The sequence below is a fragment of the Phocoena sinus genome, chromosome 6 (assembly GCF_008692025.1).
Source record: "Phocoena sinus isolate mPhoSin1 chromosome 6, mPhoSin1.pri, whole genome shotgun sequence".
In the NCBI taxonomy this organism is placed as follows: domain Eukaryota; kingdom Metazoa; phylum Chordata; class Mammalia; order Artiodactyla; family Phocoenidae; genus Phocoena; species Phocoena sinus.
This window is the reverse complement of record NC_045768.1, coordinates 33356116-33368172: the sequence shown is the minus strand read 5'-3', so window position 1 is coordinate 33368172 and position 12057 is coordinate 33356116. Positions and strand designations below refer to the sequence as shown.

The 12057-nt window shown below is 50.3% G+C and overlaps 1 protein-coding gene across 5 annotated transcripts in view; it reads right to left on the bottom strand.

Annotated features, from left to right (window-relative positions):
* Positions 1-12057, bottom strand: part of ANKS6 (ankyrin repeat and sterile alpha motif domain containing 6) — a 56745-nt gene that overhangs the window by 33744 nt on the left and 10944 nt on the right. For all 5 annotated transcript variants that reach the window (XM_032635852.1, XM_032635851.1, XM_032635853.1 and 2 more), the window contains exons 3-9: positions 9933-9977; positions 9030-9234; positions 7921-8027; positions 5725-5873; positions 4212-4410; positions 3376-3425; positions 260-463 (exon numbers count right to left, since the gene is read on the bottom strand). In XM_032635852.1, the coding sequence (XP_032491743.1) occupies positions 260-463; positions 3376-3425; positions 4212-4410; positions 5725-5873; positions 7921-8027; positions 9030-9234; positions 9933-9977 (959 nt within the window). The remainder of the gene's footprint in view (positions 1-259; positions 464-3375; positions 3426-4211; positions 4411-5724; positions 5874-7920; positions 8028-9029; positions 9235-9932; positions 9978-12057) is intronic.

Sequence of the window (12057 nt, the reverse complement as noted above, 5' to 3'; positions counted from 1 at the left end):
GGGTGGATTAGATCAGGTCTTCAACCTGTGTTCCAGGGAGAGGGGCTCCCATTTTCACTCCATTCACTCTAACATTTTAATCTACTTACATATTAAGTTCTTTGGTAGGGTTTCATTAGACAAAAGAATATCACTCATTTAAAAGAAAATAAAAAGCTTCAGCCCCCCTGGATTAGTGGGTCTCAGGTCCCTTCTGCATGCAACACATCACAATGTCAGTGAGTGGTGACGTGTAAAGCATGTCAGCTGGACAACTTACGGTGTCTGTGCTCCCGCCGCCCACAGGTTGCCCCCTGCTGGCTCTCTGGGGCCGCACAGTCTTCATGGGGTCTGCCTTCCCGTTGTGACATGTCCGGGACCGATCCGAGCTCCACAGCTCAAAGCTGGAAGGGGGTAAGAAAGGGGGGATGACTGCCTTCAGCTTGTCGCTTGGGAGTCTGGTGAAGGGGGCTCCATTCCGAAGCTGAAAAAAACAGGCTGTGGGTTAGGCAAGCTCCAAGAGGGCTCCCGGCTCTGCGAGGAAGGTTCCAGGTTTCCCCTGCTTCTCAGAGAACGGCAGCACTACCTACCCCTCCACCCAAGCCAGAAACCCACATGATGTCCTCAGCTCTCTTCCCAGCAACCAAGCGATTCCCACAGCTGCTCTGCTCCAACTCCCAGGTTCTCTTGTATCTGTCCACAGCAGAAACACACAACAGGGGCGGGGAGTATGGAGAGTCGTGGGGTAGCCAAGAGGTGATACGTGTGCTGTGATGGGGCAGCACAGGGGAGGGGCCACCTCTCCCTGCAGGTAGAGAGGGCATCTTGTGGGTGCGGGGGCACTTGAGCTGAGCCCAAAGGACAACAGAGAGGTTTGGGGAAAGGGCACTGCAGACGGAGGGAAGAGAATGTGGAAAGGCCTGGAGGCAAGAGGAGCAAGACCAGTGCACAGAATTGCAAGGACACTGGTGTGACCAGAGCTGGGGGTTTCAGGAGGAGGGGATGAGGGTACTGGAAGGCCCAGGCTGGCTCTCTGTGAACCCAGCCAACCCTCCCATCCCCCATCCCACCACTTCCTTCCTACTCCAGCCACACCTCCCACTGCTGACATTTTTAACTGCAATTTAAGTTTTGAAAATGTGATTTGGGGTCAGTATAAAATCCACACAATGATGACTGGCGGATTGTCAAGGAAAAGCTTTCACACAGTCCAAGCTAACTTTAATTAAGAAAAGACAGTGAACTTGGTGCCAGATGGTGCTTTGCAGGGAAGGGCATACCACAGCTAAACCTGCCTCGGGAGCCAGGCAGGTGGGCATCTCCACAAGGATGGCTGCAAACGCCCACTCAGCAGAGCCCCGTGGCCATCCTCCAACCGCCACGGGGCAGGCAGGCACACTGGTGCCCTCTAGAGGGCATGAGGAGGTGGGACAGGAGAGCAACAAGATGGGAGGGTGGGCATCCTGGGTTCCCACCCTGGCTCTGTCCTGCTTTTCTGAGAGTCCGTGAATAAGGGCTGTCCCCTCTGGACCTCGACAACCTCATCTGCCTAAGGGTATTCATCAGAGCTGTTAAAACAATGAAAAACTAGGAACCCCAAAGTCCAGCAGGTCAGTCTTAGATAAAGAGATGAGGGCACAGTCCCATGATGGAATGTTCATCCTGCAGCCATTGGATGTGATGGGACCAAAGAGTATTTCTGACACAGAAAAGATGGTCATGACAAACTGTTAATATACCAGGTTCAGCACAATATGGGGAGGATAACAGTGCCTGACCTGGCATGGTTGTTGGGGATATTAAGTGAGTGAATACATGTAAAGTGCTACAAATACTTAATAAGCATTTGACTGGTACATACTTAGTGCTGTGTTAAGTATTTGTTTATTATATATAACACGATATCATATTCACAGATGTGAAAAAATGATTAGGGAAAATACTCAAAAGATATATGCCACAAAATGTCAATCATGATTATATCTGGATGTGTGATCAAGGGCAATTTTATTTTTCTTTATACTTTACTGCATCTTCCAAAATTTCAATAACAGCATTTCTGTCTTCATACTGAAAGTAATTATTGCTATTTAATAACATTATTAAATGTTGGGTGGTACAAGTCCCACAGTCAGTGTGCGGACACCAATTTACGCCTATTACACAGCAGGGCAGAGAAGGCAGATCCTGGTCAGGGCTCCGCAGGTCCTGGGGCACCTTAGTCTTTTGGGGGCTCCTCTGCTCCCTTCTTCTCTCCAATACTGCCCTCTCCTGGCCAGCCTCCAGATTAAGGCCTCAGAGCTAAAGGGACTTGAGCCCAACTCCAACCAGGAGACTCTCACTTCAGAGAAGAGAAATGAAGCCCACAGAAGTGAGGTAACATGTCCAAGGTCACACAGTAGATAAATGAGAGCTCATTCTGGGCCAGCCACTATGTTAAGAACTTCCTGGGGATGATCTCATTGAAAGACCACAACCATGAGAGATCATCCCCTAAGTTAGAGAAGGCTAGCTATCACCTAATGTCCATCCTCGATATCCTCCTCAGCAGACACACCTGATATTTAGATGGGCACACGACCACTCGGAACAAAGACTTCATTTCCCAGCCTCCTGTGCAGTGTGAATGGGCCATGTGACTAAATTCTGGCCCATTTAATGTAAGCAAAAGTGATGTGTGAGTTTCCAGGAAACTTCTTTAAAGACACCTGGCATGTGCCTATGGTCACCTCTTCTCCCCTCATCTTTCCTGTCAGCTGGAGTGAGGTAGTAATGGGCAGAGCTCTGGCAGGCATCTTGGACCAAAAGGTGACCTTGGTAGTAGTAGCCATGGCTGGTAGACCAACAGGTAAAAGGAACCTAGGTCCCAAACTCTATGGAACAATAAACTAGTCTTGAACTTCACTTACTTGACAGAAATGCGATGCTGTCATATATTTATGCCAGTTATTTGGGGATTTTCTGTTACTCGTAGCTGAACCTAATCCTGATACATCTCTAATTTATAGATGAGGAAACTGAGGCCTCTCTCAGGCTGGAAACATACCCTCCTCTTTGACTTCTCTCTCCTTGGCTTTCCGTAACCAAAAGGGTGAGTTCAATGTCACCCATCAATTCCTATGCCTACAAGGCCCCTGTCCTCAGTACTGCCTCCCTGAGAACATGATTGGGGATTACCTCTGGCTGCTAAGCACAAGCACAGCCTTACCTGCAATTCAGGGCTGGCATCTGTCCTGATTTCTCGGTGCCAGAGATATACCCACTGTTACACATTTTGATATCGACCCCATCTGTAACCACCACAGAGAAAGACAAATGCCTACATCCCTTCTTAGAAATCAATCCCCTAACGATTGGTAGAGACCTGAAATGCTTTTAGAAAAGCCCCACACTCACCATGGTTGTCAATAACACATCTTCCTTTTCTCCTCTTGTGCTCCCAGGACCTGAGAAACAAATAGAAGTTTCCTGAAATGACCCCACCCCCACCCCACAAAGAGTTCATGGCATGAGGACAAATGACCAGGTCAGCCTTCATCCTGGAAAACCAACTCTCCTGAGTGATTGAATACTTAATAATAATTGGTATTCTATATCTGAATAGAAGGAAAGCACTTAAAAGTTATCTTAGAGTGTGTTTTCAGCTTTTCCATAAACCACTGTCATGCTGGGTCAGACAGTGGTACCTGCAGCTCAATAGTCTGTCTCAAACAGTGGTGCCAAAGGATCTAGTCTGGGTGTGGGAAGTCTGACTGTTAGAAGGGATCTGATCTAATTGACGTCCCAATCAGTGTGGGAATCTCCTTCAGTGCCCTGGCAAAGTCATCCAATCTGTTGAATACCTCCAGTGGTGGGGAGCTCACTACCCCCAGCCCAACCCTGGTAATTCACTCTATTTCAAAACACTGTCGGTGCAAGACCAATCACATTCGGCAGGTGGGAAAATCGCCGATCGAAGGCAAGAGAGAGGCAGTGACTGGCCAGTGGTCTCTCAACAGGGCATGTGGGACAGGAGCCTGGGACTCGTGCCACCAGCTTCCCCATTCTACCACACTGACAGCAATTATGTCCCTTCTTTGCCAGACCAGCCACTCTGCCCCAGTGTCACATTCCAACAGCATCTCACCTCTGGCATCAGCCCAGGAGGTGGGACAAAGGGAATAGGGTAAGGGCAAAAAGGTTCCGGGTTTGACCATTCTGGAAATTCTACCACACATGCAACTTCTTCTTACCATTGTCTTTGGTCGTGGGGGTCACGTCGGGGAGCCCAGAGCGGCTCATCTTGTCTGGGGGGGGCGCCCTCATTGTGGAGTCCAGTGCTGGCTCTGGCTCATCACAGAAAGGCAATGGCTGGTTGCTGGACAGCCCACGGGGCAGTGTCTGCATCAGTTTGAGCTTCCGGAACCGATTGGACATTCGGTTCCACCAGGACTGCCAAGGAAGTGCAGAGCAGAGGTCATGCCCCAAGAACACCTAGCCCAGGGACAGTGACCACACTCCACACGTGCTTCCCTTCCCCTCTCCTGGGCCCACTGCAGGCATTACCAATCAACCATAGCACCCTTTCCCAAAAGCCATGGTTCTCTCTAAATCCTTCCTGACCCAGCCCTTAGGGGGCCTTTCCAATAGGCTGGAGTTGGCAGTGAACCCTATTTGCTAACCCTCTTCCAATCAATCTCCTTATTGCACAGATAGAGAAACACAGACCCAGGGATATCAATTTGCTCAATGTCTTACAGTCAAACAGGGACAGACAGGTGGACACAGAGGCAATACCAAACACCTTAACATCTATTACTGCATAACCTCCTTCCCCCTATTCCAGTAACAATGTGAGAGGTGTCAGGGTGTCCACACCAACGCCTGGACCATCTGCTCCTGTAGCTGATGCCTTCCCACCTAAAGAGAGGACAGGTGCCACCCCTAGGGTGTCTACATAATCCCACGATAACTCAGGGGTTACTGGCACAGCGCCAAAGGGAGGCTGTGAGAGCCTGGCCTACAGAGATGGCAGTGAGGCAGGAATGAAGAGATCTATGCAAACAACACTGTGAGGAAGAATCCAGGGGCCTGAGTGAGCGACGAACATGAGAAGAATGCTAAGTCTGCAGATCTGAGAAGGTGCTAGAACCCCAGCCAGGACAAGGGAAAAAATAATTTTGATTTCCAACAAGCAGAGCAGGGCTCGGAGGATAAGAAATTCAAAGAGAAACATTCAGCTTGCAGTTTAGGAACAGGCAACTGGAGCTGGGTTTTGAGGTTTCCGGAAGAAGCTGACGGGGGTCTGTGGACCACAGGGAGATCCTAGAACGGTGCAATCAGCAAATACTTTCCACACTAAAGCACAGGCCACAGACAGATGGCCTGGAAGAAGAGGTGTTCAAGGTTGGCCAGCTCAGTACTACATCATGCAAAAAAAATGTTTAAATTCCCTACATTTACAAATTGTGTCTCTGCATCAGAATCTGGGTTTCTAGCTTCTCCTGAAAAAGATGGGAACATGTGGCAACATGGACCCACATACTTGCAAAGCAGCGACTAAGGCCACTAAGTGGTTACGATCACCCCAGTTTTCCCTGGTCCCCACCGTTCCCTATTGCTCACCTCCAGCTTACTTCCTGCCCCTACTGGGCCCCCCACCCCAGCCTACACCAGCCCTGGGTAACAAGGAAGCGGCAAGCATCTCCCCGCTTCACCCATTCTAGCCTGGCTCTCTAACGCCATTTAAGACAAGAAAAGTCAAACCTTAAGTCCGCCTTTGTCATCAGGCAGCACTGGGACACTCCAGGGCTGTCGGACCTTCGAGTGGGGCGGGGGTGGTGAGTGGCTGGGCCGGCCTTTGTCTTTATTCACCTGCATGCAGACAGATGCCAGCAGTCGAACAAGTTCCGTGTCTATGGACACAAAAGGCAGCATTTTACCTGCAAATATGTCTGTCGGGCCATGGGGTGGGGGCCCAAGATGACCCCCATCAGCCTGAGAACTCAGCCCCACAGCTCCAGAGCCTGTGTTACTCCAGGATCAAGGCGTCCCTGCCCCTCCACTGGCTCTTCAAAAGGTGGCAAACAGGTGAGCAGGGCTTAACCCATTTAACCAGAAATAAAAGCCAGAAGTCCTGTCCTACCAGGAAGGCAGAGGGGTGGTGAGTTTAAAAAAGTACAGGCTCGGGACTTCCGTGGTGACGCGGTAGTTAAGAATCCGCCTGCCAATGCAGGGGACACGGGTTCGAGCCCTGGTCCGGGAAGACCCCATATGTCGCGGAGAAACTAAGCCCGTGCACCACAACTACTGAAGCCCACGTGCCTAGAGCCCGTGCTGCGCAACAAGAGAAGCCACAGCAGTGAGAAGCCCGTGCACCGCAACGAAGACCACTTGCAACTAGAGGAAGCCCACATACAGCAACGAAGACCCAACACAGCCATAAATAAATAAATAAATAAATTTATTAAAAACAAATAATAAGTAAAATAAAACAGCTGTTGTTTAAAAAAAAAAAAGTACAGGCTCTACAGCCAGATGACCGAGGTTTGAATTCTGCCTCTGTTCCTCCCTGGCCATGTAACTGCAGGTAGATTAAGAGGTGACATTAGTACCACCACATAAAGGTATCTGGAGGATTTGAGGTAATTCCTAACATACGGTAAGTGCTTAAGAAAGGTTAAGTAGTATTAGTTATTATTAACTCAACTAGGCTATTGAAAAAACAACAAACAGGACTGAGAAGAAAATACTACCAACTATTAATATGCTTTTCTCTTGATGACTGTTTCCTTTTTTTCTCTCCAAGTGTTCAATAATAAGCATGTGTTTCTTTGAAAATTTCAGGCAAAAACTTCATTTGAAAACCCACTAGGAAAAAAAAACATCCATTGGGGTAGATTGTTTCATTGGGAAAGGGAGTGGGGGAGAAGGGGGGAGCGGGAAGAGACACAGGGAAAGAGAGGAGTCTGTCAGAGGAAAGCGTGTGGAGGAGGGAGGGAGAGGAGGCCGGGGTCCCAGGGAGACTGATCCTGAATGATGTGAACCGTAGCTACGTGAGGAGCGAGTTCGCTGCACTTGGGTGGAGGGCCCTATCTCTCTAGCAGGGCTCAAGTCTTCCCAGACTCCGGGCTCCTCCCCTCTACAAGCAGCTCTGCTTCCTCGCTGCTCTCCAAGGATACAACAGGACCAGCACGTATCTGTGATGTGTGGGGCCCGCAGGAGGGGAGGGTGGCGGGGGAGATGATGCTGGCGGTAAGGAAGGGCCTGCCACCTCCACAGCTAAGGGAGGCCGCAGGAGTCCCTCCATCAGACACCGAGGAGGCAAAGTCCTCCCCTCCACCGCCAGCTGCTTAGAATCTGGCTCAGGGCTCAGAGCCTGCGGGCCAGGAAGGCCTCCCAGCTTCTCCCGCTCTGAGGTGAAACTCGGGGGTCACGAGAGAGACAATAGGTAAGACAGACCCTGCCCCCTGAGCTGGCTAATTGGAAGCCCCAGGTCCCAGAGGAAGGCCTGTCAAAGTGGGGGAGGGTCTGAGGTGCCAGCTGGGGGCTTAGCAATGGCGACACCTCCAGCACAGGACCCTTGACCTGCAGCCTCCACCTACACAATTAAGCCACGAGGGTCACTGCTTACTCTGATTCTGCTCGTGAGAGGGGCCAGTTTCCTCCAGAGGCAATCAGTTTCTGGCTGGGAGCACAAATACCAATCTAGGATTTGTGCAGTCTGCCAAGGCCTTCCCTCCTGGAGACTCCCAGAAGGCTGGAGCCGAGAGAGGCCTCAGGGACTACCTAGTCCCAGCTCCACCCTCCTTGGGAGGAGTGAAGACTTGCCTGAGGCTGTGTGGGGAGCTCTGGGAGTCTGAGAGTGGCTTCCCCCTTGAATAAGCTTAATCACAGGTGATTATCTCAATTCCCAGCCAGAGAACCCAGCAGGCTTAAAACTCTTTTCCAGAAACAACCCACCAGGATCACTCAGCAGCATCACTAGGTCAAAGGCCGTGTACCCGTTTTTTGCACGAAGAGTGACATCAGCTCCTTGGTTTAGCAGATATTTGACAATCTCCTTGTTCCTGTGGAAGAAAGAAAAAGCCAGAGTGAGACCCACTGAAAGGGAAAGCACGGCCTTGCTTCTGGGCAACATGAGCGGTGGCTTTAACTACAGCAGCATCTCTGCACCTGTAAAAGGGCTTGGAAACCTGTGTCTCCCAGCCCTGGTTCCCTACACTGTGGCCAGCCATGACAGAAATCAAAGCCTGAGTGTTCCTTCCACAAACCAAAAACCAAGGGCTCTGCCCCAAAACCACTGGCCCCCAGGACCACATGCAGGCCCTGCCCTTCCAGCCCCGAATCAGGACTCCTGCAGCTGAAACATGAAGCCTCCCGCAGGCCAGGGTGTTTGATGTGGAAGTCTGAGGCCTATCAAATGAGGAAAGAAACCACTTCAAAAGGACGCAGGAGACTGCTCTGATCACCTGAAGCAGGACAAGGGTGGAGCCCCTAATTTGGAATCAGATCACTGAGCAGGTATAAGGCTATATGCAGATCCCTGCCTCTTGGTCAAGCCCACCCCAAGAAGGAGGTATCCAGGAGGGCAGAGGGATGACTGGATGAGAAGGGATTCAGAAGCACCAGTCGACACTGACGCCTATGCAAAACTAGGGCTAGGACAAGCCTCACCATCAGACGAGAAGCCAGTGGTACAAATGGCCGATGTTCATTCCCAACAGGGGCAACAGGGGGGCTGCTATATACACCAGTGTGAAACTCCAAAAGAACTAATCTGTTTGCTCAACTGAAACTTATCTTTCAGTATAAAACCTTCCTTCTGCGTGGTTTCTCATGACCACAGGTGAAATTGTGTGCCAAGGCAACAGGAAATCTGGACACAAAGGGTAGGAATGCAGGATAGACTGAGCCTGCGTGGCTTTTAGTCTTTTTTGAGTGCCTCAACATCGTCATAATTGGGGGGGTGGGCTTATCTGTAGCATCTCGGTACCAGAAACCCATCAGGAACCCTCTTTCAGCCCGGGACACCTTAGCCTCCCCACTGAGGGAGTGGAGCTGGCACTGACCCGTGGTAGGTGGCCTGCATGAGGGCTGTCCAGCCATGCACGCCGTCCTGCTTGTCCACGTCAGCATGCCTCTCAACCAGTAGCTGCACCAGAGGCAGCTGCCCCATGACAGCTGCCAGCATCAGTGGGGTCGCCCCATCCCCATTAACCAGGTTCACGTGGTTGGGGTCTTCATCGGCAATCTCTTTGACCAGCTGGAAGTTTCCTGCAAATAGAAGCAGAAGCAGAAGCCCTGGTGATCCGTGGGCCTGGAACCGCAGGATCATTTACCCAGTGGTTTCATGTAACAGATGTGCTAAGCCAGCCTCTGCACTGGGCTACTGGGCATCGCAGGGGCTACAAAGATGAGTCAGAGGTAGCCCGCACTCTCAAATCATTCCGTCTAGGAGGGATGGAGGCAAGCACACGAACGGCTTTACCAAAAGAGAGAAAATGTCACTGACATCTTAAAAGGATGGTGATGAAGGGCAATGCGCACGCAGAAGGAGAGCTCAGGTCTCCCTGAGAGGTGAGGATAAGGGCGAGCTTCCTGGAGGTGGGGTGTCTATTTCAGGAGAGGCAATATTAGGCTAAACAGCCCTTCATTACAAAGAGAGTGGAGCGGGTAGGTGGGCAGCCAGGCATTTTAGAGGTAAGTAAAAGCCAGGACATAGCCACAGGGTTTAGCCAGAGAGGCAGAGGGGGCCTGAGAGAGCAGTCTGGAATCTGTGTGTGAAACAGCATGACTACCAGACTCCAGGGTCTGAACCTCCCTGGGTGAAACTAGAGTCAGGAAACAACAAAATGCCTGTTTCTTTCTCAAATACTCTGGGTGGCCTTGAAAAGGACTATAAATATTAATTAGGTTGGAAAAAAGTAGCACCGTATTCTTAAATATCCAAAAAGATTTTCTCAAGCGCTTACCCATTTTCAATGCATGGAAAATATCAGGTCGCCTTTTCTCCTCATCTGGGTAAACAAAGATTTTACAAGTTAACCACGGAAAGGTTTGAAACAACAGAAAAGTCACAAGGGTGTAACGACCCAGCCTAGCTTTAAAAATGATCTGCTTCTCAAAAGCAGTCTAATCAGAGACCTGAGATGACTCCAGCAGACCTTCTGGAAGGGCTACTGTCAGAGTGTCTGAAAATGCTTCAGACACAGACCGTGGGAGGTCATCTGGCCCAGAAAACATGAATGAGCAGACCATTTCCCGATCCCACAACTCATAAAGCCGTCATTTTTAGGCACTCCAAACTTTGGGATGGCCTTTCTCAGATAGAACGGAAAAGTACAGTCTTGGAAAAATCTGGATTCCTATGAAGATTTTAAAAAGAAACAATGATTCTTTTAGTCTAAAAACTAAATGTACAACCATGAGGTAATTCCAGAGCAGAGGACCCCTGAGACACTGAGCAGCTAATCCCAGAGGAGGTCATGGTCGTGGCCACCAGAAGAGCCAATGCTAATATTTGCTTTCCTTCCCAAATAAGCAGCCATCTGAATGATTCTGAAAGTCACCCCTACCCCAGACTTGCTGGGCCTTGCTGCGCCCACCCAGGGCTAGCCCCTCCCTCGTCTGCTCTCTGTCATCTTCCTCGAAGCTGGAGCTAGCGGGTACCCTGCTCCTTCCTGTCAGAAAGCATCCATCCTCATGACCAGGTTCTTCGCTGGTGTGCAAATGTAGGACTTCCTTTGACTAACTCCAGGGGGATGGAGCAGCTGCAGGAGGAAACCTGTGACTCCGGGCCAAATCCCTGGTCCAGATCAGCCCCCTCCGGCAGCTGGGAGGAAGGTGCAGCGTGGCACAAGGAGCACGGAGTCTGGAGTCAGAGTACCCGAATCTGAATGCATGTTTCCAGAGAGATCTGTCTCCTCATCATTAATATGGGGACAACACACTAACATGGGGACCATGTGGTTGTTGCAGGGGTGGATAATATAGATGGTAAAATGCTTCAGAAATTCTTAGGCTCTATTCTAAAAACAAGAGCAATTTTTGTTATCTTTCCTAGTGACCAGCACCCACCCCAGAAAAGGTACTAGTTAACTCCAGGGCTCTTACAAGGAAGTATACACAGGGCCATGGAACCAAGTGTCTAATTTTGCCTTTGAAATACTATTAAGAAATGATACTGTGTTTTGGTTTCAAAAAATATGTCTCGTTCCTTTAAGTGTTTAAGAGTCTAATTTGCTGTGGGCCAGGGCCTTCTCATGCCAAGACCCTTTGACAGAAAAGAGTGTGTCACCTGGCCCTAGTGTTGGTTGCTAAGCAACCTTCTGGTGCAAATGAATCGCTGACAGTCTAGTCCTACCCCAGGAAGCTGGGGCAGCTGTGCCTGATGCCCAGTGACCCTGGGCTGGTCCTTTCCTCACTCCAGGCTCCAGTTTTTGCATCAATATCAGAGCAACTCCAGGGGCCCTTCCATAGCCCAAGGAACAACCACAGTGGGGGTGGGGAGGGTGTCACAAGGACAGTTACAGCCTCAAAGATATCCTGTCCTGCAGCTAATGCAAGGGAGAGAGCTGGGGATCTCCAAGGCCCCGATGGGGGGTAGATTTCTGGCATCTCACAAAAAAAGCTGGGGCCTAATGTTATTCATTTAATAATCTGTCATGGGCTTCCCTGGTGGCGCAGTGGTTGAGAGTCCGCCTGCCGATGCAGGGGACCCGGGTTCGTGACCCGGTCCGGGAGGATCCCACATGCCGCGGAGCAGCTGGGCCCGCGAGCCATGGCCAGTTGCAGAGCACACAACAGTGAGAGGCCCGTGTACTGCAAAAAAAGAAAAAAAAAAAAAAAAAAAAAAAAAAAAAAATAATAAAAAAAAAAAAAAAAAAAAATAATCTGTCATTATTAGTAACACAGCCTTTGCCCTTGCTGTTGTCCTACCAGAAGGCTCTTCCCTGAGAGGCCGCATGGAACACTTCCTCAGCTCCTGCAAGTAGGCTGAACTCTCACCTCAAGGCGGCCACCCAATGGCCCTATTTCATACGGTGGCCTGTATCGCCCCAACTCCACTGCTCCCACACCCTCCACCCCGCCCTTGTT